The sequence below is a fragment of the Sus scrofa genome, chromosome 6, assembly GCF_000003025.6.
Source record: "Sus scrofa isolate TJ Tabasco breed Duroc chromosome 6, Sscrofa11.1, whole genome shotgun sequence".
Lineage (NCBI taxonomy): Eukaryota > Metazoa > Chordata > Mammalia > Artiodactyla > Suidae > Sus > Sus scrofa.
The window spans coordinates 155,509,479-155,531,265 of record NC_010448.4 but is presented as its reverse complement, the minus strand read 5'-3'; the positions used below and the strand labels follow the sequence as shown (position 1 = coordinate 155,531,265).

At 39.0% G+C, this 21,787-nt stretch overlaps 1 protein-coding gene across 2 annotated transcripts in view; it reads left to right on the top strand.

Moving 5' to 3' along the window:
- C8A (complement C8 alpha chain) overlaps nt 793-21,787 on the top strand; it is a 65,619-nt gene continuing 44,624 nt past the window's right edge. The window contains exons 1-2 of one of the 2 annotated variants that reach the window (XM_021093175.1): nt 793-978; nt 17,505-17,607. In XM_021093175.1, the coding sequence (XP_020948834.1) occupies nt 902-978; nt 17,505-17,607 (180 nt within the window). In that variant the 5' untranslated portion in view covers nt 793-901. The remainder of the gene's footprint in view (nt 979-17,504; nt 17,608-21,787) is intronic. The other variant, NM_001097450.2, reaches the window with a different exon arrangement.

Sequence of the window (21,787 nt, the reverse complement as noted above, 5' to 3'; positions counted from 1 at the left end):
ATCAAGATGGCTCCATTCTCGGGCAAGTTAGCTGACCTCTCTGGATCTTCATTTCTTCAACTGCAAAATGAAACGAATCCTTTCCATTTCATAGACTTGTTGTGAGGAGTAAATAAAACAAGACATGTGAAACGTCTGCCACATGTGCAGTGATTGTCTAGCCACCTCTCCTTATTTAATTAATTTGTGGCCATGTCCGGAACAGTAAGAGAATGGATGTAGATATGGTTTCATTGGTCCCATGATTGGTTGTTATTAAAGCTCTAGAGAATGCTTCTGGAGGTGTTCATTTAAGGCATCTGGTTTCCTGAAGACACAAATATTCTAGATGGTAATGATACTGCAAGTCTGGATGAGAAGTAGAAAGTCCATTTCAATTACCCACACTTCTCAGGCTCCAGGTGTTTGGCAATAAATTGCAGAACTTCTCCATTTGATGGTTAGTGTTTTCGATATTTTGCTGGAAGTTTATGGTTGAGTCAGTATTAGCTTTGTTTCAGCCAAGCAAAACAAACTCATCTGAGCTCAGAAGTCCCACGAGCCTGTAAAAAGGGCCACAAACTCTGGAGATATATGTTGGTTTGTCTTTTGCCTCATTCTGAAAATAAGATCCCTTTGCTTAGCTGAAATAAGTTAAATATCCTCCTCTCCTCAACCCTATGGATATTGCTTTTCAAAAGGTCTGAAGGACAGTGGCCTTTGGTGTCTAGAATTTTAGGGTGTTTGGCTAATCAATATCCTAGTAAGTAATTAACCACATCTGAATGAGAATCAAACAAGTTCTGTTAGTTTCAAACATTAGATAGATCTTCTAGGTCCTGGTCTGTAGACACCTCTTACTTCAACTCCCTAAGTAGTTTTAGTCCTTCTTTGTAATATAGGGTAGTGGCTTCTGGATGAGATGTTGGCTGTTGCTTTTTTCATCTTGTCTTTGATGACTTGTCAGCCTGGGGTAACCATACAGGAGAAGGTGAACCGGTGAGTTGGCCAAAAGACTCTGAAAAATGTGCACTTAGGGATTACCTGGTGGGGAACTAAGATACTCTCATGTTTGATACAGGCTATTTTAGGATGGAATGTGGCCTCTTTCCGTGTTATTACTAGTCCAGGAAGCAGTCCAGACCAGTGAAAAGAGCATCCACTTAGAGTCAGATGGGCCTGTGTGCAAATCATAGCTCTAATACTTAGGAGCTGGGTCATCTGGAGGAAATTGGTCTCTTGGAGCCTTAGTGTCTCAATATGTAAAATGAGAATAAAAATGCCTCTTCCATAAGAGTTAATGAACCTGAAAAAAGACCCTAGGTATAAAATATACTCAAAAAATAATAGTTCTCTTGAATGATATTAGACAATTAACCTCTGCTTATTTATTTGTGAATTATAAGAATACTCATCTCATGTTTTGGGAAGATACAATTAGATAATACATGTAAAATCATCTTGGGAAAGGCAAGATGCTGGGTCATTTCCTTCTAGAAATGAATTTTACCTTTTGTTATGGAGTAATGAATGAAAGTTATATTTTCATATGTACAGTGCATTTTACCCATTCCGTTTCCTTGAATATCCCAAACTGCCTTCATGCTTTTTTTTGTTTTTTTTTTTAATCTTAACATCAAGTATTTTGTGGTACTTATATAGCCCCTTATTTTGCCTTAGGGATAGTTTTAAAGTACTCCTTCTCTCCCAAACATTGCCAATTTTAAGTAGAGTTATTTCATTCAAATTCCTGTTGGATGATTCAATTTTGAATCATTATTGCCTTTTTTTTTTTTTTTTGACTTTTTAGGGCTACACCAGCAGCATGTGGAGGTTTCTAGGCTAGGGTCAAATTGGAGCCACAGCTGCAAGCCTATGCCATAGCAATGCAGGATCTGAGCCGTGTCTGTAACCTACATCATAGCTCACAGCAACGCCAGATCCTTAACCCACTGATTGAGGCCAGGGATGGAACCTGCAACCTCATGGTTCCTAGTCAGATTCGTTTCCGCTGTGCCACGAAGGGAACTCCCATTATTGCTTTTGAATGCTGGAGCAAGAGATGTTTCCTCTAAGCAACAGTTCAGAAGGGGGGAAAGGCATTTTTACAAGCAGTTAATTTTCAACTTGTATTTAAAGCAAATACAATTTTGAAAAATCAGAAAAGTCATCTCTAATAATTAGAAACTGTGGTAAAGGAAATCTCTGCTGAGATACTCTTAATTATAAAAGCTTATCATTGTAATCCTTTTTGAAAATGAACAAAGAGTCTTGATGTTTGATGAACTTATCAAATAAGACAGACCAGTGAAGAGGCAAATTTGAAGTCAAGGCAAAAGAGAACCAATTAAATAGGTTACAAAGTGCTGAAGTAGGCAATCACGAGATCTTTGTGTCTAATGCCTGTGTGTCTGACCCTGGCTTTGCAAATGCAACGCTACATGGTGAAGTAATATTACTGGGCTCAAGTTCTGGCACTAGCATTTATTATTTGTGTGATCTTAGGCATGTTAGGTTTTCTGAGCTGTAAAACAGGAGGCAAGTAAGAGGAAGAATTAAATGCACAAAAAAGTGTGTAGAACAATGCCTGATACTTAGTAAGCATTCACTGAAAGCTGTTGCCAGTGGTGTCATGTGAGTGTTGTCATTTTTGGATACTCGTGTTTTCTCTGATGGTTGACAAAAATTAGAATAAACTTGCAATGCGCCAAATAGTTTGGATCTTTTGGATTAGTCTTTAATTTCAAACTTTAAAAAATTTAACAATGGTACTTATTTTTCCCAAATAAAACCTTGTATAAACTCTAACAGATGAAAACAGATGATATACATTTACATTTTAATGGTATACATTTAGTTTTATAAGCTTATGTTTACTATTATGATAAAGTATATTGTCGGCGTGTTATTATACCATTAGTATAAAATCTTAGAAAAACGGGGTTGTTTGAGAAAAATATTTTAAAACAATGTTGAAGAGGAGAAGTTATATTATTCAGCCTCCAAAGTCAATGGATCTCTCTTATGTGCCTTATAGAAATAATACATTTTAGTATGTGCGTTGCTTTAAAAAGTTTAAAACATTTTCCCAACCTTCACATTTACTGAGATTGGTTTTATGGCAAAGACTATGATGTGTCTTAGTGAATAGTTCACATGCACTTCAAGGTGGGTATTCATCTGTTGTTGGGTGTAGCTCTAAAACATTAAGTCAAGTTGGTTGTCAGTGTGGCACAAGTTTTCACCTCCTTGTTCTATCAGTTATGGAGGGAGGGATGTTGCAATCCCCAACTATATTTGTGGATTTGTCTATTTCTCCTATTAGTCCGATCAGTTTTTGCTCCATGTATTTTGAAGCTCTGTTATTATCTATCCATCTATCTATCAATCTATCCACCTATCTATCATCTATCTATCAATCTATCCACTTATCTATCTATCTACCTCTATTATAGAGGTTTGTTGCCCCTCTATGAAAGGCTTTCATTATCCCTGGTATGTGCATGGTGAGTTTTTTTTCCAAGATTTTATTTTGGAAATAAAATCTGACTCCATATTTTAAACATGCTTCATGTAGATGGCATATAGATGAGTCTTACTTCATTATCTAGTCTAAAAATCTCTGTCTTTCAATCACAGAATTTATACTACTTATATAAGGTATTATTACCGATACATGTGGGTTTGGATCTATTTGTTTACTACTTGTCTAGTATTCATTTTTCTATTTGTTTACTATTTATCCCATTTATTCTTTGTTTCCGTTTTTCTTTTTTGTCATCTTTTGGGTTTCATGTTCTTTTCTAATTCTAAATAATGTGTTAGCAATTTTACTTTGTTTACTCATTTATTTTGGTTGTCACCCTAAGATTTGCAACATTCATAATTAATTCATCATAGCCTACTTTCACATAATATCATAATGCTTCTGATATCATTTAGATTCTTCTTGAATAAATATGGTGCAGAATGAATTTTGGTGAGGGAATTATCCATTTTTGTTAGTCTGAAAAATTCTTTATTTTACCTTTATTTTGAAGGATAGCTTTGAAAAATACAAAATTCTAAGTGAATAGTTTTCTCTTTTTTTCCCACATCACTTTGAAGATGCCCTTCCATTATCCTCAGCCTGCACAATCTTTGAGGATAAATCTATTTTGTTATTCTCTGTGTGTTATATTTTTAAAAAATCGACTGCCTTTAATTTCCAGCCGTTTGATTATGATGCGCCTTGGTGTGGTTGGTTCTATGGATTTATAGTCCTCATCAAATTTGGTTAAAATTTTTGCCATTATTAATTCAAATATGCTTTCTGCCCCTATTCTCTCCTTTCCTTCTGATAGTCCAGTTGCAGAGACATTAGATCACTGATGTTATCCCCACAGATCATTGCAGCTCTGGTTTTTGTTTGTTTACTTGTTTTTGGCAGAATTTTTCTGTTTCATTTGCTAAAGCTTCTATCACTATACCTTCAAGTTTACTATTTTTTTCTTCTGCAATGTTTAATCTGTTTTTTAGCCCAGCCAATGAATCTTTCATTTTGGTTCTTATAATTTTTCAGCTTCAAAATTTCATTTGGTGCTTTTTATATCTTTCACTTCTCATCATGGTCACAGTTTCTCTTATTTTAATATACTTTAAAAAACTCTTTTAAAATCCTTGTTTGCTACTTCTGCTACTTTTATTTCCTAGGTCTTTAGAATTACAAAGGATTCTGGTATCTACTTTAATCCACTCATGTTACAGATAAGGAAACTGAGTCCCAGAAAGACAAGGGAGTATTAAATAGCAAACAGGCCACTCCTCTAGGTATTTTATGAATATTGATCAATTTAATCTTCATTCTATCCCTCTAAGATTATTGCAATTATTATCCTTCCAGTTGAGGACCTGAGAGGAAGCAAAGCATTTTGATACGTAAATCACTCAGCGACCTAGAGGCACAGTCAGGTCTTCTAATTCCCACATCTGTATTATTACCACCATGACTGCTACTCACACATACCAGAAAAACCATCTTCCAAACAGAGCACCCATTTGAGTAAGCAAAACAAATATTTAACTTGGAATTAGGATACCTACACATTTTTCAAATAACGTTTCCAACCAAACATTTCCACTGATGAAGGACAAACAAAACTCAGGGGAATTAAAGAAATATGAGTGAAGACCTCAAATGTAGAGGAAAACCACAGGGTCTGTTTGTTTGTTTCTTTAAATAGGCCATATAGGCAGTGGCTCCTAATGAAATTTAAATCACAATCCTTTTTTTATTTTCTTGTTTTCATGGGCATCAGAGTGTATCCTGGGCCAAGGCCATGTGAATATTTTCTATAGTTGTCTACATGACTGTAAATCAATATGCATTCAGGCCACATGAAATTTTAGCTAATATAAACAACTGAATTAGTGGATGTGACTCAAAGTGAATCCTGTAAATACAGGCACTTATATTTGGGGTAATTAATCTTTAGCTATACTTCAGGCAATTCTGGGTGTGGACTTTGGTGTGAGATCAACCAGGGCTTAAGTCCTGGCTTCACCACTTGTGCCTGTGGAACTTGGGTAAGTTACTTAAAATCTCCAAGACTCAACTTTCTCATTTATAAAACAGAAATAATTCATATTTCATAGAGTTCCTGTCAGGAGTTAAAAGAGTTATTATATAGCACTGAGCACAGAACCTGGCACATAATAAGCTTTTTAGAAAATTATAGATTCAGTGCAATTCCTATCAAATTACCAATGACATTCTTCACAGAGCTAGATCAAAATATTTTAAAATTTGTGTGGAAACACAAAAGATTCTGAATAGCCAAAGCAATATTGCAAAATAAAAATGGAACTGGCAGAATCAGGCTCTTGGACTTCAGCCTATACTACAAAGCTACAATCATCAAAACAGTATGGTACTGACACAAAAACAGAAATATAGATAAATGGAAAAGGATACAAAGCCCATAAGTAAACCCAAGCACCTATGGTCAATTAATCTATGACAGAGGAGGCAAGAACATACAGTGGAAGAAAGACAGTCTCTTCAATAAGCAGTGCTGGGAAAACTGGACAGCTACATGTAAAAGAATGAAATTATAACATTCTGTAACACCATGTACAAAAATAAACTCAAAAGGAATTAAAAACCAAATGTAAGGCCTGATACTATAAAACTCCTAGAAGAAAACATAGGCAGAATGGTCTTTGACATAAATCACAGCAACACAGCAACATCTTGTTTGATCCACCTCTTAGGATAATGACAATAAAAACAAACTAATGGGAGCTAATTAAACTCAAAGTTTTTTGTGCAGAAAAGGAAACATTAAAAAAACAAAAAGACAACACACAGAGTGGGAGAAAATCTTTGCAAACAATGCAACTGATAAGGGCCTAGTCTCCAAAATATACACACAACTCTTACAACTTAACAACCAAAAAACCAAACAACCCAATCAAAAAATGGGCCAAAGACCTAAACAGACATTTCTCCAAAGAAGATACAGAGATTGCCAGTAGGCACAGGAAAAAAATGTTCAACATCACTAATTATTAGGGAAACTCAAGTCAAAACCACCTCACACCAGTCAGAATGGCCATCATTAACTTGTCTACAAGTAACAAATGCTGGAGAGGATGTGGAGAAAAGGAAACTTTCCCACAATGTTGGTGGGAATGTAATTGGTACAAGTACTGTGGAAAACACAGTATGGAGGTTCCTCAGAAAAGTAAATATAGAACTACCACATGATACAGCAATCCCACTCCTGGGCATATATCTGGACAAAACTTTCATTCAAAAAGTTCATAGAAGCACTATTCACACTATCCAAGGCATGGAAACAACCTAAATGTCCATCAACAGATGAGTGGATTAAGATGTGGTATATATATACAATGGAATACTACTCAGTCATAAAAAAGAACAAAATAATGCCATTTGCAGCAACATGGATGCAACTAGAAATTCTCATGCTGTGTGAAGTAAGTCAGAAAGAGGAAGACAAATACCATATAATATCCATATAATATGTGGAATATAAAATATGGGACAGATGAACCTATCTACAAAACAAAAATATACTTGCAGTCATAGAGAACAGACTTATGGTTGCCAAGGATGGGGGAGGAAGTGGGATGGATGGGGCACTTGGGGATAGTAGATGCAAACTATTACATTTAGAATGGATAAGCAATGAGGTCCTGCTGTACAGCACAGGGAACTATATCCATGATGGAAGATATTATAAGAAAAAGAATCTATATGTATGTATTGCTGGATCACTATGCTGTACAGCAGAAGTGCCACAACACTGTAAAATCAAGTATAATCTAATAAAAATAAAATTAATGAAAACAAATAAAAGGGTGGAAAAAATTACTTTTATTACTCTATTTCCCTTCTGTCTGATATCCTTTATAGTATATCGTGGAATGCTTTTAAAAATGCATAGATTTTGGACTCAAAAGAGCTGTGGTTTGAATTCTTGCTTTACTACTAACTAACTATGTAACTTTAAGTGCATTATTTTACCTTCCTATGAATATATTTTACCAATCCATAAAATAGGTATAACAATTTCTACCTCACAGGGGTCTAGTGAAATTTAAATTATATAACATAAGATTAAACGAGATAATATATTCATGCAAAAGTTTTTTTTTGGGGGGGGGTTCCCACTCTATGCCAGGTACTGTGCGTAGCACTAGGGGACCATGGTAATAAATATAGTTATGACTTCTGCCCTGAAGAACTTGCAGTCTAGGAGTGGAAATAAAGTGGGAGAGGCTCTACAGATGTGGGGTTATATTAATACAGGGCAGGTAGGTCAAGGAAATCCCTTTGGAGGAAATGACACTTAACTGAACTGAGAAGGTTTGGCCAGATGAATGAGATGTGATTACTCGGTGTGGAGGAGACAGCACTATGCATACACTTCAGGAGAGCCTGGCACATGTTCAAAACTAGAATTTCAGTGTGGAATTCTATGTGTACTTGGAACAGAGCAAATAATTCTTTTCATTCATTCCTTCATTCATTCCTCTTCATTCATTCATTCAATGCATATTTCATGTATGATAGATGCTAGGTGGTGAACAAAACAGATAATGTCGCGACTCTCATGGAACTTACCATGTAGTGATGGAATAGTCAAGAAACATGTGAACCAAATGTTTCACTCAAAATTGTGATAATAGTATGAATGAAACAAATTGGGTCCTCGGATAAAGAATATCAGAGCAATCTAAAGATACATAGTTTGGAAGAAGGTTCTCTGTGGAGGTGAATTTAAGCTGAAATACGAAGGATAGTGAGGAGAAACCCTAGGAAGAGCAAAGGCCTGGACAGGATCATACTAAGTAAGCCAGACAGAGAAAGACAAATATTATATGCTATCACCCGTATGTGGAATCTAAAAAAAAAAAAAAAAAAAAAGTGATACCAATTATTTTATTTACAAAACAGAAATAGACCCACAGACATGGAAAGCAAACTCAAGGTCACCAAAGTGAAAGGTGGAGGGGAGGGATAAATTAGGAGTTTGAACGTGCACCCGCATGTTCATTGCAGCACTATTCACAATAGCCAGGACATGGAAACAATCCAAATGTCCATCGACAGATGATTGGATTCGGAAGATGTGGTATATATACGCAATGGAATACTACTCAGCCATAAAAAAGAATGACATAATGCCATTTGCAGCAACATGGATGGAACTAGAGAATCTCATACTGAGTGAAATGAGCCAGAAAGACAAAGACAAATACCATATGATATCACTTATAACTGGAATCTAATATCCAGCACAAATGAACATCTCCTCAGAAAAGAAAATCATGGACTTGGAGAAGAGACTTGTGGCTGCCTGACGGGAGGGGGAGGGAGTGGGAGGGATCGGGAGCTTGGGCTTATCAGACACAACTTAGAATAGATTTACAAGGAGATCCTGCTGAATAGCATTGAGAACTTTGTCTAGATACTCATGTTGCAACAGAACAAAGGGTGGGGGAAAAACTGTAATTGTAATGTATACATGTAAGGATAACCTGACCCCCTTGCTGTACAGTGGGAAAAAAAAAAATTAGAAGTTTGAGATTGACAGATACCCACTACTATATATAAAATAGATAACCAATAAGGACCTACTGTATAGCACAGGAACTACACTCAATATTTTATAATAACCTATAATGGAAAGTAATCTAAAAAAGATACATATATATAAAGTATGCTACTATGTACAAAAATATATATCATATATATATATGATATATATATACACAAGCATATAACTGAATCACTGCGCTGTACGCCTGAAAAAACACAACATTGTAAATCAACTATACTTCAATAATAATTTCTTTTTTAAAGCAAGGGGGAGTTCCCATTGTGGCTCAGTGGTAATGAACCTGACTAGCATTCATGAGGACATGGGTTTGATTCCTGGCCTTGCTCAGTGGGTTAAGGATCTGATGTTTCTGTGAGCTGTGGTGTAGGTTGCAGATGCAGCACAGATCCCACATCGTCGCTGTGGCTCTGGTAGGCCAGGAGCTGTAGCTCCAATTCAACTCCTGGCCTGGGAATTTCCATAAGCTATGGGTGTGGCCCTAAAAAGCAAAAAAAAAGCAAGGAAAGTGGAGAGGTGAGCACCTGATAGGACCCTCTTGTGGGAAATGGCTCATCCTATTCATGGACCTGCAGGATGGGAGCAGTATGAGAACAAGGGATTGTGTCCTGAGAAGTCATCAGAAAGGAGGCCAGAGGCCAGATCACAGAGTACCTCAGGTGCCATGATGAGGAGTTTGGATTTTAGCCTATGTGCAGTGAAAAATAATAACAACAACAACAAAATCACTGGAGGGTCTTATAAAGAGGGGTATGATCGGTTTTCTGATTTTAAAAAATCATCCTGGCATTCCCGTCGTGGTGCAGCAGAAATGAATCTGACTAGGAACCATGAGGTTGCAGGTTTGATCCCTGGCCTCACTCAGTGGGTTAAGGATCCGGCGTTGCTGTGAGCTGTGGTGTAGGCTGCAGACGTGGCTCGGTCTGGCGTTGCTGTGGTTGTGGTGTAGGCCAGCAGCCGTAGCTCTGATTAGACCCTTAGACTGGGAACCTCCATAGGCCATGGGTGTGCCCCCCCCAAAAAAAGAAAAAAAAAACATCCTGGTGTATTTGCTGAGAAGGGGTTGGAAGAAGATGTAGTGGAACATCTTGGGCAATAGGAGCCATAGCAATTATCTGCGTGAGAGATAATGGTGCCTAAAATTGGATGGGGGCAGTTGAGACAGGTAGAAGGGAAGATATTTGAGGTATATCTTGAAAGCAAAATTGAGAGCGATTTCTAAAGGACTGGATATGGAGGCAAGTGGAAAGGAATGAAAGACCACTCTTAGGTATTTGGTTCGATCAACTGTGTTAGGTTGGTTTCACTTGCTGCTGTGGGTAAAATTGAGAGAGGAACAGGTTGAAAGGAGAAAATCAAGAGTTTAGATTTGGAGCCATTAAGTTGCTCATGCCTGAGAGGCACTTAGTGAAGATATCAAATGGGGCAGGTGCATAAACAAGGCAGGATTTCTGGGGAGCGGTCCCAGTTGAAGATCTGGATCTGGGAGGTATGAGCATAGGTGGTATGTGAAGACCAAGAAATGGATCTCACCTCTTAAGAGTGAGAAAAGCAGAAAGACAGAGAGGCAAGACTGTATCCTGAAGAGTTCTAGTTTTCAAAGACGTCAGGAGTTCCCGTCGTGGCGCAGTGGTTAATGAATCCGACTAAGAACCATGAGGTTGCGGGTTCGGTCCCTGCCCTTGCTCAGTGGGTTAACGATCCGGCGTTGCCATGAGCTGTGGTGTAGGTTGCAGACGTGGCTCGGATCCCGTGTTGCTGTGGCTCTGGCGTAGGCTGGTGGCTACCACTCCGATTGGACCCCTAGCCTGGGAACCTCTGTATGCCGCGGGAGCGGCCCAAGAAATAGCAACAACAACAACAATAACAACAACAACAAAAAAGACAAAAAAAAAAAAAAAAAAAAAAAAGATGTCAAAGAAAACTGGCCATGGAGGTCGGAAGGAAGCAAGAATGTGTGTTGCAGAAGTGTGAGAGAAGGAAGATTTCAAGAAGGAAATAGTGGTTAACAGAGGGCAATTAAGACCAAGCCGGAAAACTTCCTATTGGATTTAGCGACATGGAGGGTCCTTGGAGACTCAGTGCTTTCAAAGTCAAATTTTAAATACCTCCGTTTCATGATATAAAGTCCATGTAACTGAATGGGAGTGGCTCGAGGTTGTGTAATGATGACAATCAGCCTTGAAAATAAGCTGGGCCAATTTATTAGGATCACCCACTTGAAACAGTCAGGGTTGGGCCTTCTGACTCTCTAGTCCAGAATGGGTAGCTAATTAATAAATTGCTGAAGTGGGAGTTCCTGTCGTGGCTCAGAGGTTAATGAATCTGGCTGGCATCCAGGAGGACACAGGTTTGATCCCTGGCCTTGCTCAGTGGGTTAAGGATCGGCGTTGCTGTGAGCTGTGGTGTAGGTCACAGACGCAGCTGGGATCCTGCGTCACTGTGGCTGTGGCTGTGGCTGTGGCTGTAGCCAGCAGCTACAGCTCTGATTTGATGCCCTAGCCTGGGAACCTCCATATGCTGTGGGTGAGGCCCTAAAAAGCATAAATACATGACAGCTAGCTAGCTGAAGTGGCCACATTCTGGGTTCAAGCATTTGATTCACAGATTACATGTTCAACTCCAGGTCCTTTGTCTAAGACGCCACCCTATCTAAACAGGCAGATGGGCAGTGCCTCCCTAGATTGCAGCCCTTTGTGGCACAGGCATTCAACACATTCTTGATGCAGATGGAGAGGTCTGATGCGCATGTCTGGGGTTGAGAAGCCTGGAGGGAAGAAACTGACATGTATGTGAGGCCGTTGCCTGGGGCTTTACATACATAATCTCACTCCATATTCAAAACGGTCTCACAACGTATTATTCTCCTTGTTGTTTGGCTCTACGAAAATGGAAATTCAGTAAGTAGCAGAAACTGGATTTAAATGCATGCTTGGCGGACTCCAGACCCTTTTTCTGTTACATCGGTGTTTCCTCAGCTGTGTTACATAGTCTTACAGATATTATGTGAAAAAAGAAATGTCATGGCTCAGTAGTAATGAACCCGACTAGTATCCATGAGGATGTGGGTTCGATCCCTGGCCTCGCTTCGTGGGTTAAGGATCTAGTGTTGCCATGAGCTGTGGTGTAGGTCGCAGATGTGGCTTGGATTCTGTTTTGCTATAGGCCAGTGATTTGACCCCTAGACTGGGAAATTCCATACGCTACGGGTGTGGCCATTTAAACAAAAAAAAAGAAAAAAATGACCTGTGGTCAAAAAATTGGGTAAATGCTGGGCTAAGTAAATTAAAATGCAAAACTTCTCAGAGCCTCCAATGTGTCGAGCATTTTAAATCTCCAAGAGCAGTATGTTGTATGCAATTTTGTCCAAAAGTATTCAACCAGGTAACTTTACTTCTTTTCCTCCTCCACCTCTGGTGCATATCTCAGGAACTAGTAATCCACAGAGCACATTTTGAGAACCCTGCCCACAGCATGGTATTCCCTTATGGTGATTCTACAGATGAAAAACTTAAAAGCCAGGGAGTTAAAAGAAACTTGCTCAGTGACATAGTGAGGTGGCCACAAACTAAAGACTAGACTCAAAAGAATCCTGAATCCTAACGCTCTACATGAAAGGTCTTACTGCTTGAGTAAATTTTCAGTAGCTGGGAGATGCTTTAAAACTATTTGCTAAGATTTCTGAGGCCAGAGATTTATTACAGGTTCCTTAAGTAACTGAAAAATTGATACAGTTCTTTAGGAAAGCCACTTGGCCATATGTGTCATAAACTTTAAAATCATTTGTATCTTTCAACTTGGACATCCTATTCTACAAGATACATCTTCAGAAAGTAACTTAGAATCGAGAAACCCTGGGCACCCAACATTCTAGCTGTGTGATGTTAGGGGAATGGAACAATGCACAGTCATCACAGATAGTTTACATTTCTGCTCTAGTATTGAATGGAAACATAAGAATATAAAATGCACTATGGGTATGATCTCAATGATGCTGTGAAAATAAAGAGTGAAAGGAAATACAACAAAGTATTAATGGTGGTAGAATTGGGGGCACCTGTTTTCTTTTATAATCTTTCCTGTGTTCTCTTTAGGAGAACGCATGACTTTGACAATCAGCCCAAATCAAACTACATTTAAAAATTCATTGGAATGATAAGAGAAAATGCTGCCCATATTGATATTGGCTAATAGGTTGGAGCCCTGTAATGACTTAATGAATGGGCCCTGTGTACCTTCTGTACTTCTGCTTCAGTGATACCATTACTGTGTGTGCTTCTGTCTAGACATCATGTCACAAAGCTTTTAAAACTACAGCAACACAGAGCTGTTCTGTCGAAGCTTTGCTTCCCTCCATTAATACTGTTTCCTTCCATTTTGACATCATAATGCAGTCTCTGTGGGCTTACAATGACATTATCTTGACAATTCGACAGTGAGATGCAAAGCTAACACTAGAGTCATTTTCTGCTCCCACACTTCGCCCCGTACCTTCTCCCCCACCTTTTGATGATCAGAATCCTTGTTTTTTTCCATGTCCCTGTGCTTCAAACTTTTATTATTAGGACAGTCTATCAGCAGAGTGACACATGGACCAAATCTTGAGCCATTTGAATGTCTAGACACCAGGATTATTTAATAAGATGCTAACTGGAAATTAGGTTCAAAGAGATTTCTAAACAATGTCATTCTATTTTGCATAAATTGGTTTCATTCTTTCCATCCCCTTCTGATCCTTCCTTATTCCTTTCTTCATTCCTCCCCCCCCCCACTGTCTTTTCCTCCTTCCTTTCCTTCCCTTATTGTTTTCTTCTTTTCCTAAATATTTACTGCGCATCTTCCTTGGGTCTGGCACCAGGATAAATGCTGAGAGTCTAGCAGCAAACATATGAACAGTACGAGTACCTGCCTTTATACAGCTTATGATCTGGTGGACAAGGCAGAAATTATACAAATATTACAAGTGTGATAATTGTTCAGAAATACGTGCCGAGATTGACCAAATCATATGAAAGATGGTATCTAAGTCTGGGTATTAAGGAATATTTCTCTAAGGAAGTGATGTTTATGATGGGACTAAAAGATACCTAGGAGTTAACCAGGTGAAGAGAAAGATAGTGGGATTTTTTCAGGATTGGGTCTTATAGGTAGGAGTGATCAAGAGATCAGTGGGTTCCAAGAATTCAGGATGATGGATCATGAAATCAAAACTGATGATAACAGAAAATGAAGGTAGGAAAGAGAGTTCTTATAGCTAGAGAGAAAGTTCAGGTGTCAGTGGGGGCCCCATTGAGGTCCAACAAACGTGCATGGGAATCCTTGAGCTTGTAGAAATAGAAGAGACTTTGGGGCCCCAAAGAATGATTCGCAGGTGATTCATGAATTAGTGATTTGGAGGAAAAACTCTCATAGAGTGAGAAAGTTCAGGATATAACCACAGAAGATAATAGAGTCAAGAAAAAGGTCATTCGAGAGGAGGAAAAGGAGCAAATGAGAACACAGAACATTGGATGGTCCATTCATAGGATGCTGAAGTCTCCTAGGGTGATGAGAGGAACTGGAGTAGAAGGGAAGATGGTGAGCCGAGCGCTGAAGTTTTCTTTGAAGGGATAACAGGGCTGGTGCTCCATACTAGCATCATTTTATAGATCAGAGTTTTCTAAGGTGTGGAGTGCAGATTCCAAGGAGTCCCAAGATATTTTCAAGGTAGTCTGGAGTTCAGAACAATTTTGTAGTAATACTTAGACATTACCTGCTCTTTTCACAGTGTTTATGTTTGCACTGATAGGATAAAAGAAATGAGGAAGAAAACTACTGTAGCCTTGGTACAAATCAAGGCACTGTCATAAAACTCATAGGAAAGAAATTGTTTTACTTAGAAAAGTCCTTCTCAAAAGAGTAAAAAGTGTTAATTTTATTAAACTTCAATCTTTGAATATATGTTATTTAAATACTATTTGTGGTGAAATGGGAAGAATGCATAAAGAACTTTTACTGTCCCTAGGTATGACTGTTATCTTGAGAAGAAGCAATTGTTTGAACTGCGAGTCAATATTGATGCTTTTTTCCTGGAACATCGTTTTTACTTGACAGAATAACTGCCAGAGAGACTCTGGTTATTCAGGCTAAGATACTTGGCAGACATTGTCTCAAAAAATGAGCAGAGGGCCTATTACTTCAAGGAAACAAATAGCATTATTTGTTACCAATGACAAAATCTGAGCTTTCAAATGAAAATTAAAATTTTGGAAAACATATTCATTACTGAGAGCTTGAGATCACTGTTAATATTAATGCATTTGACTTTTTAATATTTTTTAGTTAAATGTGTGAATATTTTTAAGCTATGCACACTCAGTGAACCATTATTTCCTGAATTACCAATTTCTGATGTTATAAAAGTTATTTATGGGTTCCAAATCCATGGATTTTAATGTAACAATATAAAAAATTTCATTTATAGGCCTTCAGATTGCAATTGCAACTAACTTAAATCACCATTTGTCAAGTTTTGGTAGAGGATGAAAGAATATCCACAGTTATCTCAGAAGACTGCTAAAACACTCCTTAACCAAATATTTTTTCATTTACATAACTGCATGAGGCTGGAGTTTCTTCATAGATTTCAACCAAAGCAACACAAAGCAACACATTGAATAAAGAGGCAGAAACGGCAATCTATCTGCTTTCTACAAAACCAACACCAAAGTGATTTGCAAAAAAATGTAAAACAACAGCACTCTTTTCTATCATTATTTATCTTAGAAATACATTTTTAAATAAACTTATATATGGTAACATGTAATGGTCTTATTGTAATTGTAATCACATAAAATAAGTATTTTTTTCATTTCTCAATTTTGATTTTGGATTCAGTGAATATTAGTAGACCTAGTCCCCTTAAATAAAACTCTTTGGAGTCCTCCATAGTATGTTAAAGTACAAAAGGTTTGCAGGACCAAAGTTTGAGAACCAGGTTAAAGGTAAACAGTCCTTTCCTCCCAATCCCAGGGGGCATCATTCATCTTGAGTAGTAGCTGATGGCATAATTAGCACGAGATCTGAAGCACTCCAGCAGCAGCATCCCTGCCATTCTTGCATATGGTAGAGGCACAATACATGTTTATTCTTCATTTTTAAAACTGTGGTTGAATGTGTGTGTGTGTGTGTGTATATATATATATATATATAGAGAGAGAGAGAGAGAGAGAGAGAGACAAAGAGAGAGAGAGAATAATTAAACATTTATAATTTAAAAACCTATGTGACTGAAGGAGAACATGCACAGATTTTTTTTTTTTTTGCTTAAATTTTATCACTCGAAATTGATGCAGGGAAAGGAAAAGAGTTATGAAAACCAGTGATGGTGGCACAACAATATCAAGGTATTTAATGCCACTGAACTTAAAAATGGTTAAGGTAAAATGTAAATTACATTGTTATGTATATTTTACCACAATAAAATATTGGGAGAAAAGAAAGACCAATAGGGCATATATCTTTTATTTTAAAAATAACTCGTGAAATTCTTAAGGTGAAAAACAGAATCATTCACATATTGAAAGTACTTGTACAGTCAGACATTCCAAGTAAAAGTAACTGTGCATTTAAGAATGTTCCTTTCCTTTCCTGCTCCATCCCCACTCCCCCCTCCAAATAAACTGAAGGTTAAAGGAATTTATATTGTGGTACTGCTTCATATTCTGCAGCCACATGGACCCAGATATCCAAGTCAATGGGGAACCCTTTACAAATTAAAAAATTAAGCACCTATTCAGCCATACAACAGAAGAAAATCCTACCATTTATGACAACAGGAATGCCCCAGAACACTGTGCTAAGTGAAGTAAGCTAGATGAAGACAATACTGCATGGTCTCACTTTGATATGGAATATTAAAAAGTCAAACTAGCAGAACCAGAGTAGAATGATGGTTCCAAGGGGCTGTGGGTGGGAGACAGGGAGAAGGTTGGTCACAGGATGCAAACTTTCAATTGTAAGATGAAAAAGTTCTGAGGTTCTAATGCATGGCATGGTGACTGCAGTTAGGAACTGTGCATTGTACACCTGGAATGCGCTAGAAGCATAAATCTTAGGTGCTGTTAACACACACACACAAAAGGTAACTATGGGAGGCAATGGATATGTTCAGCTCTTGATTGTGATAATCATGTCACACTATGCATATTAAACCATCATGCTGTGCATCTTAAATATACTGTACAATTAATTGTTGGTCAATTAGGGCTCCATAAAACTGGGGAAAATTCAGCATCTGTTTTCATATTACTAAGATACTTTCACGTTAAAAGACCTTTTTGAAGTTATAATTACAAAAATGAAAATGATCACAATAAAAATGTTAAAAATCGAAGCAGGAGTCTTTTCTTTTTTTAGGAGAGTCAGTCGGGCTGTTCTGAGCTCCACCCCCACAGCCGTTTCCTGCCAGCTAAGCAACTGGGCAGAGTGGACAGAATGCTTCCCATGCCAGGACAAAAAGGTGAGACATTTATGACCAGTACTGGAGCACTGAACATTTGAATTGGGCATGCAGCATTCAACTGGAGATAAGAAATTGGGTCTATAAATCTAGAGTTCTGGGGAGAAAGTGAGTTCAGATATAGGTATTCAGAAGCCAGGTGCTCATGGGCAGCGGAACTTATTTCTGCCTCTTCTGATTTTGTTTATAAGGCATTTAGATGAGGCTGCAAAAGATGTGTATGTCACCATTGAGATGCGGAAAAGTTGCCCACCAGACATGGATGAACCGACCCCCTCTGGCCTCTGCAGGTCCTGGCTAATCTATTATCCTCTAGTGAGGGCCATTTGGAGGGAATAATGGCTTTGGAACAAAATGCCAAGCTTTCTGTGATCTATAGGGAGCTGAGATAAACCAAAGCATGCTACCCAGGTTGTTCCTGAGGATTTCACGTCCATGCATAGAGAAGGTGGACACACCCAATGAACAGATATGTGTCTCTCTCACCCATCCAAGTAGTTTTCATCGGTCCAAAATGATCACTAAACTCAGAGGCATAAGAAGGTTGGGAGCTCTCTGCTCTGGCAGGGAGGAGTATTAAAATTCTCCATGTTCAGAATCACTGGCTCATGGTGAGAACAAAAAGAAGGCTAACTTCTATTCTGCCTTATTATTTTATTTATTTTTTATTTTTTTGTCTTTTTTTTTTTGCTATTTCTTGGGCCGCCCCTGTGGCATATGGAGGTTCCCAGGCTAGGGGTCAAATCGGAGCTGTAGCCACCAGCCTACGCCAGAGCCACAGCAACACGGGATCCAAGCCGCGTCTGCAACCTACACCACAGCTCACGGCAACGCCGGATCGTTAACCCACTGAGCAAGGGCAGGGACCGAACCCGCAACCTCATGGTTCCTAGTCGGATTCGTTAACCACTGCGCCACGACGGGAACTCCCCTGCCTTACTATTTTAAAATCTCCTCAGACAACACATGCCTTCGCTGGATGCACCCAGGGTGGGATGTCTTGAGGCTCCCGCCTTCCCTACGTGGTCCACCACTGCCTGAACCTTGTCTACAAGCCCATTGCTGTCAAGTCGGTGTTTCGGCTTTGACTCTGCAGTTTAGATTCTGGCTTTGCACCTTCTTTGCTGTATTACTTTGGATATATCTTTTATCCTCTCAGTGCCTCTGATTCCTAATCTCTAAGTGGGAGTAGAAACAGCACTTACATCACAGTTTCTGAGAGCATTAAATGCATAATGCCTGCAAAACATTTTTCAGGGCATCTGGCACATAGTCAGTATATATTAGCTGTTTCTGTACTTCCTTTTTGTGCCCTGCTCTCCAACTGCACTCCCATTTTCTTGAATCAAGCCCTGTTCTTGTCTCACTGGAGCTGTCGCAGAGTCTGCTGCTGTTCCTTCTGCCTCTAGACCCCTTCCTCAGTGAGACAAGAAAAAGCGCCTTGTAAGAACCACACAGCTTGGACCTAGGTTAGTCAGCTTCCAAGGCAGAAATTCATGATTTTGCCTCTCCCATCTTTGGGATATGCCAAAGAATCTTAGATGTCCTGGTTTAAAAATATCTGGCCCCCCAATTCTCATTCTGCTTTGACATCGTGGATTAGTGTCCTGAATCTGCTGTAACAAATGGCCACACACTGGGTGGCTTAGAGCAGCAGAAATGCATGGAGGCCAGAGGTCTGAAATCAAGGTGTCGGTAGGTTCAGGTGCTCTCTGGAAGCTCTAGGGGAGAATCTTCCAGCTTCTGGTGGCTGCCTTTCCCTAGTCTCTGCTTCTGCACCTGCAAAGCCCCTTCCCCTCTGTGTGACTCCTTGCTGCCTCTATGTGAAGCCTCCCTCTGCTTCCTCCTGCAAGGACATAGTAATGGCATTTAGTGCCCACTGGGGTCATCCAGAGTAATTTCTCAAAATGAATGATGTCTGCAAAGATCCTTTTTCCAAAGAAGGTAACATTTAACAACGTTCTAGGACAAGGACTTTATTTCTTTGCATGGCCCTTATTCCACCTATTATACATTTAAGGTACATCCTAAAGCTACATTTTTTTTTCTCTTGGGTTGCAGTTTAGATAGCAGACACCACAGGTGAATGATTTACAGTTTAAAACAACATCGATGACCTCCTTAGTGACTCGAAAAGACATGTGTCTTTAAAGTAATCTTTAAAATGATTAAATTCTGTTAATTATATAATTGAAAGACCATCTGAGTTTTTTATTAATTTGTTTCTTCCTCTCAAAATTACCCAAACAAAGATGTGCATTTCTGGAAAGAAACATTATCTACTAGCTAGAAAAGAAAATTATGTCTTAATGATACCAACCACAGGCAATGGCACGGAGAAGTAAGTCCCTAGGGGAGTATCCTTACCAACCTTTCTACAACACAATGTCTTCATTATTTGATAACGACCTAGAAAATAGGGAGCTGGTGGGAATGAACCCCATGTCTGACCTATCATGCCAAGTATAGAAACCGCAGGAAGGATGATAATGGCAATAGCAGTCCCCATTTATTAAATGATTTCTATATACCAAGGACTGTGCTAATGCTTTAAGTAAATCATCTTCTTATTTGATTTCTGTGGCCAGGAGTAAGTGATAGATTCTATGCCTAGGTTGCCCATTAAGAATGTGACTGAGGCTCAGTTTAAAATTCCGTCAGTCTGATTCCAACAGGCCCATGAGCCTGACCACTTCACTCTACCGCCTCTCCCTGAACTTTATGGAGAGTAGTAAATGATATGAGCTGTCCTAATCTAATTCCCACCCAGTCATAATCCTTCTAGAGTAGCCCAACAGCTGGCTGCAAGAAGGATGACGATGTTGACAACTGTTATTACTACGTGCATACTGGGACCACTCTGAGTGCTGATGTCTTTATACACATGTTATCACTAACCTTCAGAACCCTCAGACCTCACTCCTCTTAGAGATGAGAAAGCTGTGGGTCAGAGACGTTAAGTAACCTACCCAGGGACACAAATACCAAAAGGGGCAGAACTGGAACTCTAACCCAGCTTAAAATGGGGTGGTTAACAGCACCTAACACCCTAGACTTGTAAGGATTCAATGAGATGAAGAGTGTAAGGTGTTTAGCCCATAGTAAGCCCTCAATAGTTGGTAGCTATCATCACCATCACCATCACGCTGGTGATAGCAAGTCTTATAACTGATGTAATTTTTTAAGGGTGAGAAAGAGAATTGGCTCTACCTTGGCATGAGGAGCTCGCCTTTATTTACTGCATTGTGAGGTGAAAGTGTGGATAGGAAATTAAAATATGCCAGATACTCTCATATTCTCAAATTGATCATTAATTATAATCTCTTCTCACTAAGGTTACAAACCTCTTACTGCCATTATTACCTGAGAGGCAGGGAAGGCAGATGGACAAATTTGATCCTCACCTCTTTTTGCTACCTCTTTGCTAATGAGCAGTTAAGTAATGAGCAGTGAAGTGGGTAGAAGTAGGCAAGAGGAAAGAGAGGGGGCACAACACTGCTCCATGGTTACCCACTGGAAGCATCTGGAAAAGGCCGCATTAATAATGATAATGATGTGGAAACCATTTCTGTTTTTGAAGCACCAACGATAGGCCAGGCACAGGGCTATGTGTGTCCTCATACCTTCTCTCACTTAGTTCTCACAAAACCCTCTCGAGGTAAGGTGTCATCACACCCACTTTACATGTTAGACAACAGATACTCAGAAAAGATAAGTGACTTGCTCATGGGCAGTTGGTACATGAATCTAGGGTTTGGACCCCAGTGGGTCTAATTTTCATGATTGTGCTTGTCCCACTCTAGGACACAGGTGGAGGACTCATTCATAATTGTGATTGAGGAGGTCTATCTGGCCAACCACTTCATTTTACAGGTTTGGAAACCGAGGCACAACCAGGCACTGATACTTTATACAGCAAATATGAGATAGATTCAGGTCAGGAGCTCGATTCTTTGGCTTCTCAAATCATTGCTTTTCTACTTACTTATTAACAGTCTTGAAGGAAGGGCCTGTCAGCTGAGCCAAAGTAAGAGGCAGCCGAAAACATGGCACTGATTGACTCCCTGCATGCAGCTCTTTGCACAGCATGTCCTATTGTCATATATACATATATTTTTATCTCCTCAACTACACTCTAAGCTTTTTGAAGACAGGGATGGAAACTCAATTTCTTGGAATA